Genomic DNA, 17724 nt, shown 5'->3' with positions numbered 1-17724 from the left:
TTCAAATCCAACTCACACATTTGGATTCCACAATTATCATCCACATCTAAGGTTTATAAGATTTAGCCCAACTTTGAACCATTTTATATCACCCAGTCCAAGGTATACAAACAGTTACACAATCAAAACCAATCATAGGGATGACGTGTACAACTGAGTAAGGCGATTAACTGCTAATTGCCGGAGTTATCTCGGGAGACGTTAGATATAGAGGTGCATCGATTAATGTGTATATTATAATGCAGTTAACACTATCATAAGGTTAAGTATTGGGAATCATTGAAAGTACTTTGCAGAGTTAATGGGAGGGCCCTCATTTGCATGGGGCAGGCAGGTGAAGTACCAAACACCTCGAGTCTCTTCGCCGGGAGCAAGCAGAAGCCAAGCGCAAATAGCGGAAGGAACGCACGTCAACCCAAGCACCCCACCCACCCACCCCTTCAACCCCCGTCTGCCCCACCTGTGACAGAGACTGTAGGTCCCGCATTGGACTCATCAGTCACCTGAGAACTCATTTTTAGTGTGGGAGCAAGTCATCCTCGGTTCTGAGGGACTGCCTAAGAAGAAGAAGATATTCAAGGCTGAGACAGATTTGGGGAATCAAGCGATATGGAAATCGGGCAGGAAAGTGGAGTTGAGGTTGATGATCAGCCATGACCTTATTGAATGGCGGAGCAGGCTCGAGGGGCCGAATGGCCGACTCCTGCTCCTGTTTCTTATGTTCTTATTACATTCTTACTGTGTCCTGAGAAGTCCACTGTGCTCTCAGGCCAGCTCATCTCGTTTCTGCCCTAAAGTGGTCTGAATTTGATCTAGTTTAGTTTGCCAATGGTTCAATTCTTGCCCCCCGCCCCCCCTTCTTTGAGTTCTCCCTTGGTTTCTCTAAGCCTTTGACTTGCCTCAGCACATTTTCCTTCTCCATCATTGCCTCTTTCCATGCATTAGCTCATTTTGGCTTTGTAATCTCTTTTGGTGAACTCGTGCTTAATCTATTTACAGTCACTTTAGTTTTGGGCTATCTGCTCCTTCATCTCCTGTTGTAGTTCTGCTTCTAATTACAGATTTTTCACTTCCTTGTCAGATCACTGTTCTTCCATTGCCTGCAAGTCTGTTTCCCTTTGCACCCTTCCTGTTTGAATTCCTGAGGCTCTGTCTTGGGTTTCTTGTCTTTTGTAGTTCAGGAGGTACAACAGTGTAACAACAGAGACCATCTGGGGTTTGGTTTTCATTGCTGCTAACCTCTCCACGAGCTCCTGCTGCCCATCCAAGGATTTTCCATGGTTTAGTCCATCCTTCTGTAGCAGGTGAGGGTGTCTGGTGATTGGGTGATATCGTACAATATCGGACAAACCTCTGTAATCCTCAGGATTAAGGTGGGCTATGGTCCTGTCATGATAACCTTTTATCATTCCAAATCTGGGACCAGCTATGGCATTTTGTTTTAGGGCCACTATCCCTTTACTTCAAATCCAACTCACACATTTGGATTCCACAATTATCATCCACATCTAAGGTTTATAAGATTTAGCCCAACTTTGAACCATTTTATATCACCCAGTCCAAGGTATACAAACAGTTACACAATCAAAACCAATCATAGGGACGACGTGTACAACTGAGTAAGGCGATTAACTGCTAATTGCCGGAGTTATCTCGGGAGACGTTAGATATAGAGGTGCATTGATTAATGTGTATATTATAATGCAGTTAACACTATCACAAGGTTAAGTATTGGGAATCATTGAAAGTGCTTTGCAGAGTTAATGGGAGGGCCCTCATTTGCATGGGGCAGGCAGGTGAAGTACCATCTGAGGCAGGTCTGTTGGCCCATACCAGCAGAAATTTGGTGGGTGTCCACTCGTGGGGAGGTATTGTCCAGGGAACCCAATCCAGAGCAGGAGGGATGATCAATTCTTTTTTCCAAAACAGTTTCTTCTTCTTCACGGTCCTGGCCGTATCTTCAGTGTTGATCCTACGTGAGCCCATCCCTAGTTGCCCTGAGAAGGTGGTGGTGGGCCTTTCCCTTGGACCACTGCATTTCTTGTGGTGGTGGTGCAGCAACAATCCTGCATCTGGCAGCCCACCACTGCAGGATGGGTGCGGTTAGAAATGATGGTCTCGATATGACACGAGACCGGCGTGTTGTGGGCACCTGCTGGGCATCCCCAGGCATTCCGCTGGCAAAGAGGATTACAATCTCAGACCACAGTGTCACTGGCATCGGCCTTCGGGTAGGTCCTGGGAGGGAGGGAGGAGCTGATTGGGAGAAAAGGGAGTGATTGTGAATAGGATGGAGGCGATCGGGAGGAATGGAGGGGTCGAACGGGAGTGGGGGAGGGAAGGTGAGGGCAATCAGGAGAGAGCTGGTAACGGTCTTCGGTGCTGCTGTGGAGGCGGGAGGCACACTCCTGCACCTCCCAGTTCCACATTCAGGTAAGTACTTTATTAAAAAACTCATCTTTTAGGTGAGGGGCTGTCGTGGTCCCCTTAAGGACCACTGGTTAGGCTGCATGTAGACCTAGTCTGGCGCCGGAAGCGTTCAGGGTAGATCTTGTGATGCGATCCTGCAACAACTGTTAGGCCCCTTATTTTCACATGGAAAGGGTCGAACGCAAGATTCAGACTCACGGCCTGATTGGCTCTTTTTCTATTTTCACCAATATGGCCATAGTGGAAACCTAGGTCACCATTTTGTGCCTGTAAAACGAGCGTGGTGTCAACCTGGTACGGTCACATCGTGGTTCTGTTACTGAACTAGTAATCTAAAGAAAAGATCCGGAGACGTGAATTCAAATCCCACCATGGCCGCTGGGGGATTTAAATTCAGTTAATTAAATAAATCTGGAATAAAAAGCTCGTATCAGTAATGGTGACCATGAAACTATTGGATTGTCGTAAAAACCCATTTGATATTCGAACAAGTTGCACAGGAACAGGAGGAGGCCATTCAGCCCCTCGAGCCTGTTACACAGGAACAGGAGGAAGCCATTCAGCCCCTCGAGCCTGTTGCACAGGAACAGGAGGAGGCCATTCAGCCCCTTGAGCCTGTTACACAGGAACAAGAGGAGGCCATTCAGCCCCTCGAGCCTATTACACAGGAACAGGAGGAGGCCATTCAGCCCCTCGAGCCTGTTGCACAGGAACAGGAGGAGGCCATTCAGCCCCTTGAGCCTGTTACACAGGAACAGGAGGAGGCCATTCAGCCGCTCGAGCCTGTTACACAGGAAGAGGAGGAGGCCATTCTGCCCCTCGAGCCTGTTACACAGGAAGAGGAGGAGGCCATTCAGCCCCTTGAGCCTGTTACACAGGAACAGGAGGAGGCCATTCAGCCCCTTGAGCCTGTTACACAGGAACAGGAGGAGGCCATTCAGCCCCTCGAGCCTGTTACACAGGAACAGGAGGAGGCCATTCAGCCCCTTGAGCCTGTTGCACAGGAACAGGAGGAGGCCATTCAGCCCCTTGAGCCTGTTGCACAGGAACAGGAGGAGGCCATTCAGCTCCTCGAGCCTGTTACACAGGAAGAGGAGGAGGCCATTCTGCCCCTCGAGCCTGTTACACAATAACATAGAAACATACAAACAAAGAAGATAGGAGCAGGAGTCGGCCATTCGGCCCCTCGAGCCTGCTCCGCCATTCAATGAGATCATGGCTGATCATCCAAATTCAATACCCTGTTCCTGCCTTCTCTCCATATCCCTTGAACCACCTAGCCTTAAGAAATATATCCAACTCCTTCTTGAATATATTTAATGAATTGGTCTCTACTGCCTTCTTTGGTAGATGTTGTGTATTTTGAATGTGTATTAGAATTGTCCCACCTGGGATACCGTAGTGGTGATTTGCAATGCACTATGGGAAATGTAGTGCATTGAGTGAAGAAGCACATTGTAAATAAAATGGCCGTTAACTAAACTCTCCACCCCGGAGTCCTTCTTCATTGTTATATAGGTAAGGGTATAAAACCCCTTGAGACACAACAAAACTGGCGACGAGGACGACGGACTTGCGCATCACTTTGCACTGGAATCGGCGATGTTTAAAGTAAGAAGTTCCTGTCTTTTCTTAATGGCGCGCCCGCAGTTTAGTGCTGATGCAATCGCCTCGTAAAGGTGGCGGTTCGTGTGTTACACAAATAAGAAGGGGGAGAGTAACGATACCGTGAAACGAAGTGGAGGAAAAGGACTGTAAAGATTAAAAAAAATAACAAAATGGCTATGCTAACCAGAGCGTTTGGACCATTTGATGACACGGCGGAGCAATGGAGTGTTTATACAGAGCGTTTCGGATTTTTCGTGACTGCAAATGGCATTAAAGATGACGTGAAAGTGGCGACGTTCCTCAGTGTGATTGGAGCAAAAACATTTGGCTTGTTACGGAGTTTGATGCCCCCGGATAAGCCTGGCGCTAAGACATATGATCCGGTTGTGGAAGTTTTGGAAACACATTTCGCACCCAAGCCGCTGCTGATTGCCGAGAGGTTCAGGTTTCATAAACGAAACCAAGGGGAGGGTGAGTCCATAGCCGAATATGTTGCAGTGCTAAAGAAGCTAACTGAGCATTGTGAGTTTGGTGAAACTCTAAATGACACTGTCCGTGATAGGTTTGTGTGTGGATTAAGATGTGAAGCAACACAGAAGCGCTTGCTCACGACTGACAAACTGACGCTTAAATCAGCAGTGGAGCTCGCTGTGTCTATGGAGTTAGCAGCTAAAGATGCACAGCTGTTGGGGGCTGCAACAAGAGTGCACAGGGTAGCAGCTACACCGGATAAGCATGCAAGGGGTGCCAGAGAGTGTTACAGATGTGGAAGGTCAGGTCATCAGCCATCTGACTGCTGGTGTAAAGACCTGACCTGTCGGAAATGTGAAAAGAAAGGACACATTGAACGTGTGTGTAAAGGGCAAAGCAAACAATCCTACACAGAGACAGACAAAAACAAACAAGGAAACACATCCAACTGGCGTTCTAAAAAGAAAAACCTACACATGGTGAAACAAGAACAGGAAGACAGTGACACAGACTCTGATGGGGAGCTGAATCTCCATGTGTTAACGGTGAATGGAGGCTCATCAGGCTATGGAGTCACTCCACTACTAGAGGGAATACCGGTCAAAATGGAGCTGGGGATACGGGGGCCGCTGTCTCCTTGATTTCAGAGAAGCTATTCATAGAAAAACTGAACCACCTATCACTGACATCGGCCAATCTCATCTTAAAGACCTACACTGGGGAAACAGTCCCAATGCTGGGTAAGACGGAGGTCAAGGTAGAGTTTAATGGACAAACCATGATGCTGCCAGTTTATGTGGTCAAGGGTGACTATCCATCCCTGATGGGCAGGCCATGGTTGAAGAAAATTCATCTGGATTGGAAAAAAGTGAATGCGGTGTCAGTCGAAGAGGCGGGGCTAGCGGCAGTGTTGACAAAGCATGCGGCTGTCTTTGATGGAGAATTGGGGAGTATGAAGGGAATTACGGTCAAACTCAAGGTGAAGCCTGACAGCCAGCCACGATTCCTGAAGGCCAGGAACGTTCCCTACACCCTCAGACCAAAGGTGGAGGCTGACCTGGAGCGTCTGGTCAAGATAGGGGTCCTGGTGCCGGTTTCGCTCAGTGAGTGGGCCACGCCCGTGGTACCAGTGATGAAGAGTGACGGTGCGGTTCGCTTATGTGGAGATTTCAAAATAACAGTGAATCCTGTGCTCTCATCTGAACAGTACCCCCTCCCCATCATTGAAGATCATTTCGCGGGTCTAGCAGGTGGTCAGAAGTTTAGCAAGATTGATCTATGCCAAGCCTACTTGCAGATGCATGTAGAAGAGGACTCACAGAAGTACCTCACCATCACCACCCACAAGGGCCTCTACAGGTACTGCCGCCTACCCTTTGGTATAACGTCAGCACCAGCATTGTTTCAGCGGGCTATGGACCAGATCTTAAGCGGCATTCCAGGGGTACAATGTTATCTCGACGATATCCTTGTCACAGGAAAGGACGACAACGAGCATCTGCAGAACCTGACGAAGACACTGGGAAGACTTGAAGAATATGGCTTACGCGTTCGCAAGGACAAATGCGAATTTTTCAAGCCATCAGTGGAGTACCTAGGCCATGTCATCGACGCGGACGGCCTACACACAGCACCGTCGAAAGTGAAAGCCATTGCCGACGCTCCTGCACCTACAAATATCGGCCAGCTGCGGTCATTCTTAGGTCTCCTGAACTATTACGGAAAGTTTATTCCACAGCTGGCATCACTGTTGAAGCCATTACATGAGTTGCTGTGTCAGGGCTAGGCCTGGGCGTGGACGAAGGAGTGCGAAGCTGCATTCAAGAAAGCCAAAGCAGCTTTGACTGACCCCAGAGTGTTGACGCACTTTGACCCGTCGTTGCAGATTCAGCTGGCCTGTGACGCGTCGCCTTATGGCGTCGGCGCGGTCGTGTCCCACATCTTTCCCTCAGGTGAAGAGAAGCCGATTGCATTCACGTCAAGGTCCCTGAGCAAGGCGGAGGCGAAATACCTGCAGATTGAAAAAGAGGCTTTGCGCATCATCTTTGGAATCAAAAAGTTCCATCACTATTTGTTCGGAAGGAAATTCACCTTGCTGACGGATCATCCTCCTCTGACATCGATCTTTGGTCCACACACAGGAATACCCTCCCTGGCAGCGTGCAGGATGCAGCGCTGGGCGCTGATGTTAAGCGCTCACAATTACAACATCAAACACCGGAGGTCAGCAGCACATGGCAATGCGGACGGATTGTCAAGACTTCCGCTGCCTGTGCCCTCTGAAGGCTGTGAGCAGAAGATTTTCTACTTTGACATGGTGAGCAATGCCCTTGTCATGGCCCGGCAGGTCAAGAAAGAGACCAGAGTGGACCCTACGCTATCCAAGGTGCTGGATCGGGTGATGCGAGGAGACGGATCACGGGTGTCAGACACACCACCTGAGCTCCTACCTTACCTGTCAAGAGGGAAGGAGTTGTATGTCACGTCAGGATGCCTCCCTTGGGGCATGCGAGTGATCATACCACCAAAGCTGCGGAAACATGTCCTCAACGAGCTGCACTCAGGACATTGTGGTATTGTTCGGATGAAGGAGCTGGCACGAAGCTACTTCTGGTGGCCCGGTCTGGATCATGAAATTGAAGTTAAAGCGAAATCATGCCCATCATGCGAGACAACCAGGGATATGCCAAGAGCAGCGCCACTGCATCCATAGGAATGGCCGGCGACACCGTGGCAACGGATCCATCTGGACTTCGCAGGACCAGTGGAAGGAGCGATGTTCCTGGTCGCGGTGGACTCCCATTCCAAATGGCCGAAGGTTGCAGTAATGTCCACTACCACTACGGAGAAAACCATCGAGACTCAGAGAGATGTTTGGGCGATTTGGTCTGCCGGAGCAGATCATAACCGACAATGGAACACAGTTCACATACCAGGAGATGGAGGATTCCTCAAGAGCAATGGAATCCAGCACACATTCTCCGCGCCTTATCATTCATCCACGAATGGATTGGCGGAGAGATTTGTCAGGACGCTGAAACGCGCGTTGAAAGCGGCAAGAAGTGATGCTCCTCTAAAGCAGCACCTGAATGCTTTCTTGCTGAAATACCGAAACACGCCTCATGCTACAACTGGAGCATCTCCTGCTTACCTACTCATGGGAAGGCAGCTACGGACACGCCTTGGCCTGCTGAGGCCAATGTCCACAGAAGCAGTGGTGCACGCCAATCAGCAGGATCAAGTCAGCAGACGAGCTCAGAGGTCCAAAGAACGACACTTTGTGTTGGGGTGCAAGGTCCTCGCGCGTAACTACACCACCCCGGAGCAGTGGGTCCCGGCTACGGTCATTCAAAAGATGGGCCCCGTTTCATACCGAGTCCGCACCGGAGACAACCGAACATGGAGACGACATGTAGACCAGTTACTGCCAAGACAGTCGCCACAGGTAACCCAAGAAACAGAGGATCAAGGACCTGCTGGGTGCTCCAGCAGGGACTGGTCGTCCGACCCTGAGACGGTGGCACCATCCACTCTTGTGCCATCGAGGGAAGAAGCCACGCCTGCAGGGTCACGGGAGAGCCAGCCAGAGCCTGCTCCTGAGACTAGGCGTTACCCCCAAAGAGAAAGGCAGCCTCCAGAGCGCCTTAGTTACAGTTAGTGCTAAACTGTGTGCATGGGGCAGAATAATCCCCAGGGTTAGTGGAATGTAGAGGCAGTCTACCCACTCTTCCAAAGTTATAGTCATTTTCAGTTATTCTGTTTTGTGGACATTCTATTTCAAGGGGGAGGAAATACGTTGTGTATTTTGAATGTGTATTAGAATTGTCCCACATGGGATACCGTAGTGGTGATTTGCAATGCACTATGGGAAATGTAGTGCATTGAGTGAAGAAGCACATTGTAAATAAAATGGCCGTTAACTAAACTCTCCACCCCGGAGTCCTTCTTCATTGTTATATAGGTAAGGGTATAAAACCCCTTGAGACACAACAGTAGAGAATTCCACAGGTTCACCACTCTCTGGGTGAAGAAATTCCTCCTCATCTCTGTCCTAAATGGCTTACCCCTTATCCTTAGACTGTGACCCCTGGTTCTGGACTCCCCGACCATCGGGAACATCCTTCCAGCATCTAATCTGTCTAGTCCTGTTAGAATTTTATAAGTTTCGATGAGATCCCATCTTATTCTTCTAAACTCCAGCAAGTACAAGCCCAATCGACCCAATCTCTCTTCATACGTCATTCCTGCCATCCCAGGTATCAGCCTGGTGAATCTTCGCTGCACTCCTTCCATGGCAAGTACATCCTTCCTCAGATAAGGCGACCAAAACTGCACACAATACTCCAGATGTGGTCTCACCAAGGCCCTGTACAACTGCAGCAATCCTTGTTCCTGTACACAAACCCTCTCGCTACAAAGGCCAACATACCATTTGTCTTCTTAACAGCCTGCTGCACCTGCATGCTTAATTTCAGCGACTGGTGCACAAGGACGCCCAGGTCTCGTTGCACATCCCCTTCTCCCAATCTGTTGCCATTCAGCCCCTCCAACCTGTTACACAGGAACAGGAGGAGGCCATTCAGCCCCTCCAACCTGTTACACAGGAACAGGAGGAGGCCATTCAGCCCCTCCAACCTGTTACACAGGAACAGGAGGAGGCCATTCAGCCCCTCCTACCTGCTCCACAGGAACAGGAGGAGGCCATTCAGCCCCATCGAGCCAGTTACACAGTAACTGGAGGAGGCCATTCAGCCCCTTGAGCCTGTTATACAGGAACAGGAGGAGGCCATTCAGCCCTTTGAGCCTGTTACACAGGAACAGGAGGAGGCCATTCAGCCCCTTGAGCCTCTTGCACAGGAACAGGAGGAGGACATTCAGCCCCTTGAGCCTGTTAGACAGGAACAGGAGGAGGCCATTCAGCCCCTCCAGCCTGTTACACAGGAACAGGAGGAGACCAGTCAGCCCCTCGAGCCTGTTACACAGGAACAGGAGGAGACAATTCAGCCCCTCAAGCCTGTTACACAGGAACAGGAGGAGGCCATTCAGCCCCTCGAGCCTGCTCCACCATTCAATCAGATCATGGGTGATCTGTACCTCTACTTAATTAACCCGCCATTGCCCCCAGTCACAGCCCTGAACTCTCGCCCCCCCGGTCACAGCCCTGACCTCTCGCTGCCCCCCCACCGGTCACAGCCCTGACCTCCCCCACCGCACCCCCAGTCACAGCCCTGACCGCTCGCCCCCGCCCCCGGTCACAGCCCTGACCTCTCACCCTCCCGGTCACAGCCCTGACCTCTCACCCCTGCCCCCGGTCACAGCCCTGACCGCTCGCCCCCGCCCCCGGTCACAGCCCTGACCTCTCGCTGACCCCCCACCGGTCACAGCCCGGACCTCTCACCCCCCGCCCCCGGTCACAGCCCTGACCGCTCGCCCCCGCCCCCGGTCACAGCCCTGACCTCTCGCGGCCCCCCCACCGGTCACAGCCCTGACCTCTCGCCGCCCCCGCACTGGTCACAGCCCTGACCTCCCGCCCCCGGTCACAGTCCTGACCGCTCACCCCCCGCCCCCGGTCACAGCCATGGCCTCTCGCCCCCTCCCCCACCGATCGTGGCCCCGAGTGTCCCCCACTAGCTGCCAGGGTCCGTCCCCATGGGTCCCCAGCTGACTCCCTGCTGCTTGTTTGTGCTCCCGCCCACCAACCAGGCCGCCAGTCAATGTTCCACCTCCCCGTTAATATCGGGGCCAATAACAAGGTGATGGTGATTTATTAAAGGAGCACTTTGTTTCCATTTCCACAGTAGAGCAAGAGTCAAAAATACCAGCCATAGAAGGGATATTTTTCTCTTAAAGGTGCAAATGATGCAGTCCTTCTCCAGTCTCCTAGCCTGGAGCGCGTCACAGTGGGTCACTCGGCGCGGTTACAGTGCACCATGCGGAACGCCAGAGTGAACAACACCGATGTCCGCTGGTTCTGCTTCTTAATCCAGAAAGACTTTAGCCCTGTTGGAGGGGCAGGGCTTGGGTCCACATCGTCTTTCGGATGAGACGTTAAACCAAGGCCCCGTCTGCTCTCTCAGGTGGACATAAAAGATCCCACGGCCACTATTTGAAGAAGAGCAGGGGAGTTCTCTCCGGTGTCCTGGGGCCAATATTTATCCCTCAACTAACATCACTAAAACAGATTACCAGGTCATTATCACTTTGCTGTTTGTGGGAGCTTGCTGTGCGCAAATTGGCTGCCACATTTCCCACATTACAACAGTGATTACACTTCAAAAGTACTTCATTGGCTGTAAAGCGCATTGGGACGTCCTTTGGTCGTGAAAGGCACTATATAAATGCAAGTCTGTCTTTCTGTCTTTCTTTCCCTCCAGTCGGCCCCAGTTCCCACCACTCCCCGTGCCCGCCACGTGGAAGATGGCAGTAGGCCGGAGGTAGCAGTGGTGAAGACCCTGGGGCCAGGGAATGCAGGGAGAGAGCCTCCTCTTCCTCCAGTCTTGCCCCCACACCCTTCCCTGTGTAGAGCTCAGTGTGCTGAGATCTAAACGGCTGTAGTCCTGTTGATCTTTGGGGAACTTCTGCCCCTTTAATTGCCTGGCCGCCTCTTCTATTACCGCAGACACGTCCCAATTCCAGTTCTCACATCGCTTTGAATTCTGAGGAAGACTTTCCCACTATTATCAGTACAGGAAAGATAATTCCAGTCTGAGAGAAGTAAGCTTGTGTTAGAAGCTGTTGTTCAGTGTGAGATCAACATTGCATTTCCTGTTATATCAGTTCACCTGTCCTGCTGATATCAGCACACCCTGCCCCTCAGCAAGTTTCTTGTTTGACCTGAATCAGTAACAAGCTAACCCACTGGCTCAGTCTTACAATCTGTTCTCTCTGTTTAACCTGATCTGTACTGCCTGGACTGTCCCTTTAAACACCAGGACACTTTGTAACTTTCAGACCGGTTTTTAAGTTATTGATATTTTTCCCTTAAAGGTGCAGATGCTTCAGTCCTTCTCCAGTCTCCGAGCCTGGAACGTGTCACAGAGGGTCACTCGGCGCGGTTACAGTGCACCATGCGGAACGCCAGAGTGAGCGACACCGATGTCCGCTGGTACCGCCGGCAACGACCAGGGCAAAATAAGAAGTGGGTTTTAACACATGGGACAAGTGGCAGCACACACAGGAGCACAGGTTCCACTGACCGTCTCCAGCCTTCCAGAGACACCTCCAATAACAGCTTCATTCTGACAATCACAAACGTGCAGCCCAGTGACACTGCCGTCTATTACTGCTCAGTGTGGGGAAGGATCTACGGGAGTGGAACCCTGCTCAGTGTAACCAGTAAGTACAGTTTACATTACAATAGCCTGAAAGTAATAACCCCTCACACATGAATGAATTGGAGATCAGTATGTCTGATAAAGCGGTAGGAGGTGAAGTAAAGTGGTCTGGGCCATGGATTAGCTGGGGGCAAGAAGCTGAGCTCAGGTCGAGTAATTCACCAAAGTTCGACATCTCTGGGCTTAGCCTGAGGGGGTGTCTGGGGAGGTTCGAGGCGTGTAGGGGTTTGCTGAGCTGAAGAGGAAGTTTTGTCTTCGCCGAGTCCTAATGTTGGACAGGCATTTGGAGAGAATGGAACAGCCTTGGAATCAATGGAGGAGGTGGAGAGGCAGAGCCGAGTGTTGCTGTAGATGTAAATGTTGACCCTGCTTCTGGATGATGTTGCTGAGGGTGAAATGATGAAGAGGAGGAACCCAAGGATGGTGCCCTGGGGCCCAGCAGAGATGGTCATTCAGACATCGGAGGAGACACCACTGGTGGTGATATAAAGCTAATGGTGTGACCAGCAACAACAACAACTTGTAGTTATATAGCGCCTAAATGTTGTAAAATGTCCCAGGGGGCATCACTGGAACGTTATTAAACAAAATGTGACTCCGAGCCACATAAGGAGATATTAGGACAGATGATGAGGTAGATTTTAAGATGTGTTTTAAAGGAGGAAAGAGAGGTAGAGAAGCGGAGAGGTTTAGGGAAGGACTTACAGAGCTTAGTGTCTCGGCAGCTGAAGGCACGGCTGCCAATGGTTGAGCGATTAACATTGGGGATGATCAAGAGGCCAGAATTGGAGGAGCGCAGATATCTGGGAGGGGGGTTGTGGGGCTGGAGGAGATTACAAAGATAAGGAGGGGGCGAGGCCATGGAGGGATTTGAAAACAAGGATGAGAATTTTGAAATCGAGGCGTTGCTTAACTGGGAGCCAATGTAGGTCAGAGGTGATGGGTTAATAGGACTTGGTGCGAGTTGGGACAGGACAGCCGAGGTTATGATGACCTCTAGTTTACCGAGGGTAGAAAGTGGGAGGCTGGGCAGGAGTGTGTTGGAATAGTCAAGTCTCGAGGTAACAAAGGCATGAATGAGGGTTTCAGCAGCAGATGAGCTGAGGCAGGGGCGGAGTTGGGCAATGTTACGGAGGTGGAAATGGGCGGTCTTAGTGATGCCACGGATGTGTGGTGGGAAGCTCATCACGGGGCCAAATATGACACCAAGGTTGCGAACAGTCTGGTTCAGCCTCAGACAGTTGCCAGGGAGAGGGATGGAGTCAGTGACTAGGGAACGGTGATTGTGGTGGGGACCGAAGACAACGGCTTCTGTCTTCCCAATATTTAGTTGGAGGAATTTTCTCTCATCCAGAACTGGATGTTGGACAAGCAGTCTGAGAGTTTAGATACAGTGGAGGGGTCGAGAGAGGTGGTGGTGAGGTGGAGCTGGGTGTCGTCAGCTTATATGTGGAAAATGACGCTGTGTTTTCGGATGATGTCTCCAATGGAGCAGGAGTGGAACCATGAGAGACCAGTGCCATGGAGGTGGACTATTGAACAGAGACTTTTAAGAACATAGGAAATAGGAGCCGGAGCCGGTCAATTGGCCCCTCGAGCCTGCTCCGCCATTCAATAAGATCATGGCTGATCTGATCTTGGCCTCAACTCCACTTCCCTGCCCGCTCCCCATAACCCTCGACTCCCTTATTGTTCAAAAATCTGTCTATCTCCACCTTAAATATATTCAATGACCCAGCCTCCACAGCTCTCTGGGGCAGAGAATTCCAAAGATTCACGACCCTCTGAGAGAGGAAATTCCTCCTCATCTCCGGTTTAAATGGGCGACCACTTATTCTGAAACTATGCCCCCGAGTTCTAGATACCCCCTCAAGGGGAAACATCCTCTCTGCATCTACCCTGTAAAACCCCCTCAGAATCTTATATGTTTCAATAAGATCACCTCTCATTCTTCTAAACTCCAATGAGTATAGGCCCAACCTGCTCAACCTTTCTTCATAAGACAACCCCTTCATCTCAGGAATTAACCTCGTGAACCGTCTCTGAACTGCCTCCAATGCAAGTATATCCCTCCTTAAATAAGGAGACCAAAACTGTACGCAGTACTCCAGGTGTGGTCTCACCAACGCCCTGTACAGTTGCAGCAAGATTTCCCTGCTTTTATACTCCACCCCGCTTGCAATAAAGGCCAAAATTCAATTTGCCTTCCGAATTACTTGCTGTACCTGCTTGCTAATTTTTTGTGTTTCATGTACAAGGACCCCCAGATCCCTCTGTACCACAGCATTTTGTAGTCTCTCTCCATTTAAATAATAATTTGCTTTTTTATTTTTCTTTCCAAAGCGGATAACCTCACATTTCCCACATTATACTCCATCTGCGAAGTTTTTGCCCACTCACTTAACCTATCTGTGTCCCATTGAAGATTCTTTGTATCCTCTTCATAACTTACTTTTCCACCTACCTTTTTATCATCCGCAAACTTGGCTACATTACACTCGGTCCCTTCATCCAAGTCATTAATATAGATTGTAAACAGCTGAGGCCCCAGCACTGATCCCTGTGGCACCCCACTAGTTACAGTTTGCCAACCTGAAAATGATCCATTTATCCCGGCTCTCTGTTTCCTGTTAATTAGCCAATCCTCTATCCATGCTAATATATTGAACATAGAAACATAGAAGATAGGAGCAGGAGTAGGCCATTCGGCCCCTCGAGCCTGTTACACCATTTAATGAGATCATGGCTGATCATCCAAATGCAGTACCCTGTCCCTGCCTGCTCCCCATATCCATTGATCCCTTTAGCCTTAAGAAATATATCTAACTCCTTCTTGAATATATTTAATATAAGTTGGCCTCAACTGCCTTCTGTGGTAGAGAATTCCACAGGTTCACCACTATCTGGGTGAAGAAATTCCTCCTCATCTCAGTCCTAAATGGCTTACCCCTTATCCTTAGGCTGTGACCCCTGGTTCTGGACTCCCCAGCCATCGGGAACATCCTTCCTGCATCTAGTCTGTCTAGTCCTGTTAGAATTTTATAAGTTTCAATGAGATCCCCTCTCATTCTTCTAAACTCTAGCGAATATAAGCCTAATCAACCCAATCTCTCTTCATACGTCATTCCTGCCATCCAAGGTATCAGTCTGGTGAATATTCGCTGCACTCCCTCCATGGCAAGAACATAAGGCGACCAAAACTGCACACAATACTCAAGATGTGGTCTCACCAAGGCCCTCTACAACTGCAGCAAGACATCCTTGTTCCTGTACGCAAACCCTCTCACTACGAAGGCCAACATACCATTTGCCTTCTTAACCGCCTGCTGCACCTGCATGCTTACCTTCAGCGACTGGTGCACAAAGACACCCAGGTCTCGTTGCACTTCCCCTTCTCCCAATCTATTGCCGTTCAGATAATAATCTGTCTTCCTGTTTTTGCCACCAAAGTGGATAAACTCATATTTATCCATGTTATATTGCAACTGCCATGCTTCTGCCCAATCACCCAACCTGTCCAATCATCTGGAGATTCTCGGCATTCTCCTCACAGTACACACGCCCGCCCAGCTTTGTGTCATCTGCAAATTTGGAGATATTACATCTAGTTCCCTTGTCTAGATCATTAATATATATTGTGAATAGCTGGGGTCCAAGGAATGATCCCAGCGGTACCCCACTAGTCACTGCCTGCCACTTGGAAAAAGATCCGTTTATTCCAACTCTTTGCTTTCTGTCTACCAACCAGTTCTCTATCCAAGTCAATACCTTGCCCTCAATCCCATGTGCCTTAACTTTACACGCTAATCTCTTATGCGGGACCTTATCGAAAGCCTTCTGAAAGTCCAAATACACCACATCCACTGGTTCTCCCTTATCTATTTTACCAGTTACATCCTCAAAAAATTCCAGTAGATTAGTCAAGCACGATTTACCTTTTGCAAATCCATGTTGACTTTGTCCGATCCTGTCACTGTTTTCCAAGTGCTCTGCTATTACATCTTTTCTAATGGATTCTACCATTTTACCCACTACCGATGTCAGGATTACTGGTCTGTAATTCCCCGTTTTCTCTCTACCACCTTTTTTGAATAGTGGGGTAACATTAGCTACCCTCCAATCCATGGGTATTGTTCCAGAGTCTATCGAATGCTGGAAGATGATCAGCAATGCATCGACTATTTCTAGGGCCACTTCCTTAAGTAGCCTAGGATGTAGATTATCAGGCCCTGGGGATTTATCGGCCTTCAATCCCATCAATTTCCCAAACACCATTTCCCTACAAATACTGATTTATTTCAGTTCCTCCCTTTCATCAGACCCTATGTTCTCCGACATCTCTGGAAGGTTATTTGTGTCCTCCTTTGTGAAGACAGAACCAAAATATGTATTTAATTGGTCGGCCATTTCTTTGTTCCCCATTATAAATTCCTCTGATTCTGACTGCAAGGGACCTGCACTTGACTTCACCAATCTTTTTCTCTTCACATATCTATAAAAGCTTTTACAGTCAGTTTTTATGTTCCCTGAAAGCTTACTCTCATATTCTATTTTCCCCTTCTTAATTAATCCCTTTGACTTCCTTTGTTGAATCCTAAACTGCTCCCAATCCTCAGGTTTACTGCTTTTTCGGGCCAATTTATATGTCCTCGCCTTGGATCTTATGCTATCCCTAATTTCCCTTGTTAGCCACGGTTGAGTCACCGTTTTTGCTTTATTTTTATGCCAAACTGGGATGAACAAATTCTGTAGTTCATCCATGCAGTCTTTGAATGTTTGCCATTGCCTATCCACCGTCAACCCTTTGAGTGACATTCCCCATTCAATCCTATCCAACTCACGCCTCAGACCATCGTAGTTTCCTTTATTAAAATTCAGGACCCTAGTCTCTGAGTCAACTACTTCATTCTCCATCTTAATGAAGAATTCTATCATATTATGATCGCTCCGACCCAAGGGGCCTCGTACAACAAGATTGCTAATTAATCCTTTCTCATTACATAATACCCAGTCTAAGATGGCCTGATCTCTGGTTGGTTCCTCGACATATTGGTCCAGGAAACCATCCCGTAAACACGCCAGGAATTCCTCCTCCACAGTATTGTTACTAATTGGGTTAGCCCAATCTAGATGTAGATTAAAGTCACCAATGACGACTGCTGTGCCCTTATTGCACGCTTCTCTGATTTGCTTTTTAGTGCCATCCCCAATCTCTGCATTACTGTTTGGAGGTCTATATACCACTCCCACTAATTTTTTCTGCCCCTTGGTATTTCTCAGTTCTACCCATACAGATTCCACATCATCAGAGCTAATATCCTTCCTTACAATTGTGTTAATCCCTTCTTTAACCAGCAATGCTACCCCACCTCCCTTTCCTTTTTGCCTATCTTTACTGAATATACCTGGATGTTGAGTTCCCAGCCTTGGCCGCCCTGGAGCCATGTTTCCGTAATCCCAATCAAATCATATTTGTTTACCTCTATGTGCGCAGCTAATTCATCCACCTTATTACGAATGCTCCACGCATTAAGACACAAAGCCTTCAGGCTTGTTTTTTTAATGCTCTTAGGCCTATTAGAATTATTATTTACTGTGGCCATGTTTAATTTAAACCGTTGATTTCTCTGACTGCCACTTTTGTTTTTCTCCTTCCTATCTTTTGCTTTTATCCTTGTTTCCCTTTCCTCTGTCCCCCTGCTCAGGTTGCCAACCCCCTGCCATTTTAGATTAAACCCTCCCCCAGAGCACTAGCAAACACTCCTCCTAGGACATCGGTCCCGGCCCTGCCCAGGTGCAAACCGTCCGGTTTGAACTGGTCCCACCTCCCCCAGAACCAGTTCCAATGTTCCAGGAATTTGAATCCTTCCCCCTCGCACCA

General features: G+C 49.1%; 1 protein-coding gene across 1 annotated transcript in view; it reads left to right on the top strand.

Annotated features, from left to right (window-relative positions):
- The window catches only part of LOC147120780 (immunoglobulin superfamily member 3-like), a 435081-nt gene that overhangs the window by 136857 nt on the left and 280500 nt on the right, over nucleotides 1-17724 (top strand). The window contains exon 3 of the mRNA XM_085978499.1: nucleotides 11497-11844. Coding sequence (XP_085834625.1) covers nucleotides 11497-11844 — 348 coding nt within the window. The remainder of the gene's footprint in view (nucleotides 1-11496; nucleotides 11845-17724) is intronic.

This window comes from Somniosus microcephalus, chromosome 3 (genome assembly GCF_052327205.1).
Source record: "Somniosus microcephalus isolate GS21.2 chromosome 3, FLI_Smic_1.0, whole genome shotgun sequence".
NCBI classification, from domain to species: domain Eukaryota; kingdom Metazoa; phylum Chordata; class Chondrichthyes; order Squaliformes; family Somniosidae; genus Somniosus; species Somniosus microcephalus.
This window is presented reverse-complemented; position numbering and strand designations above follow the sequence as displayed.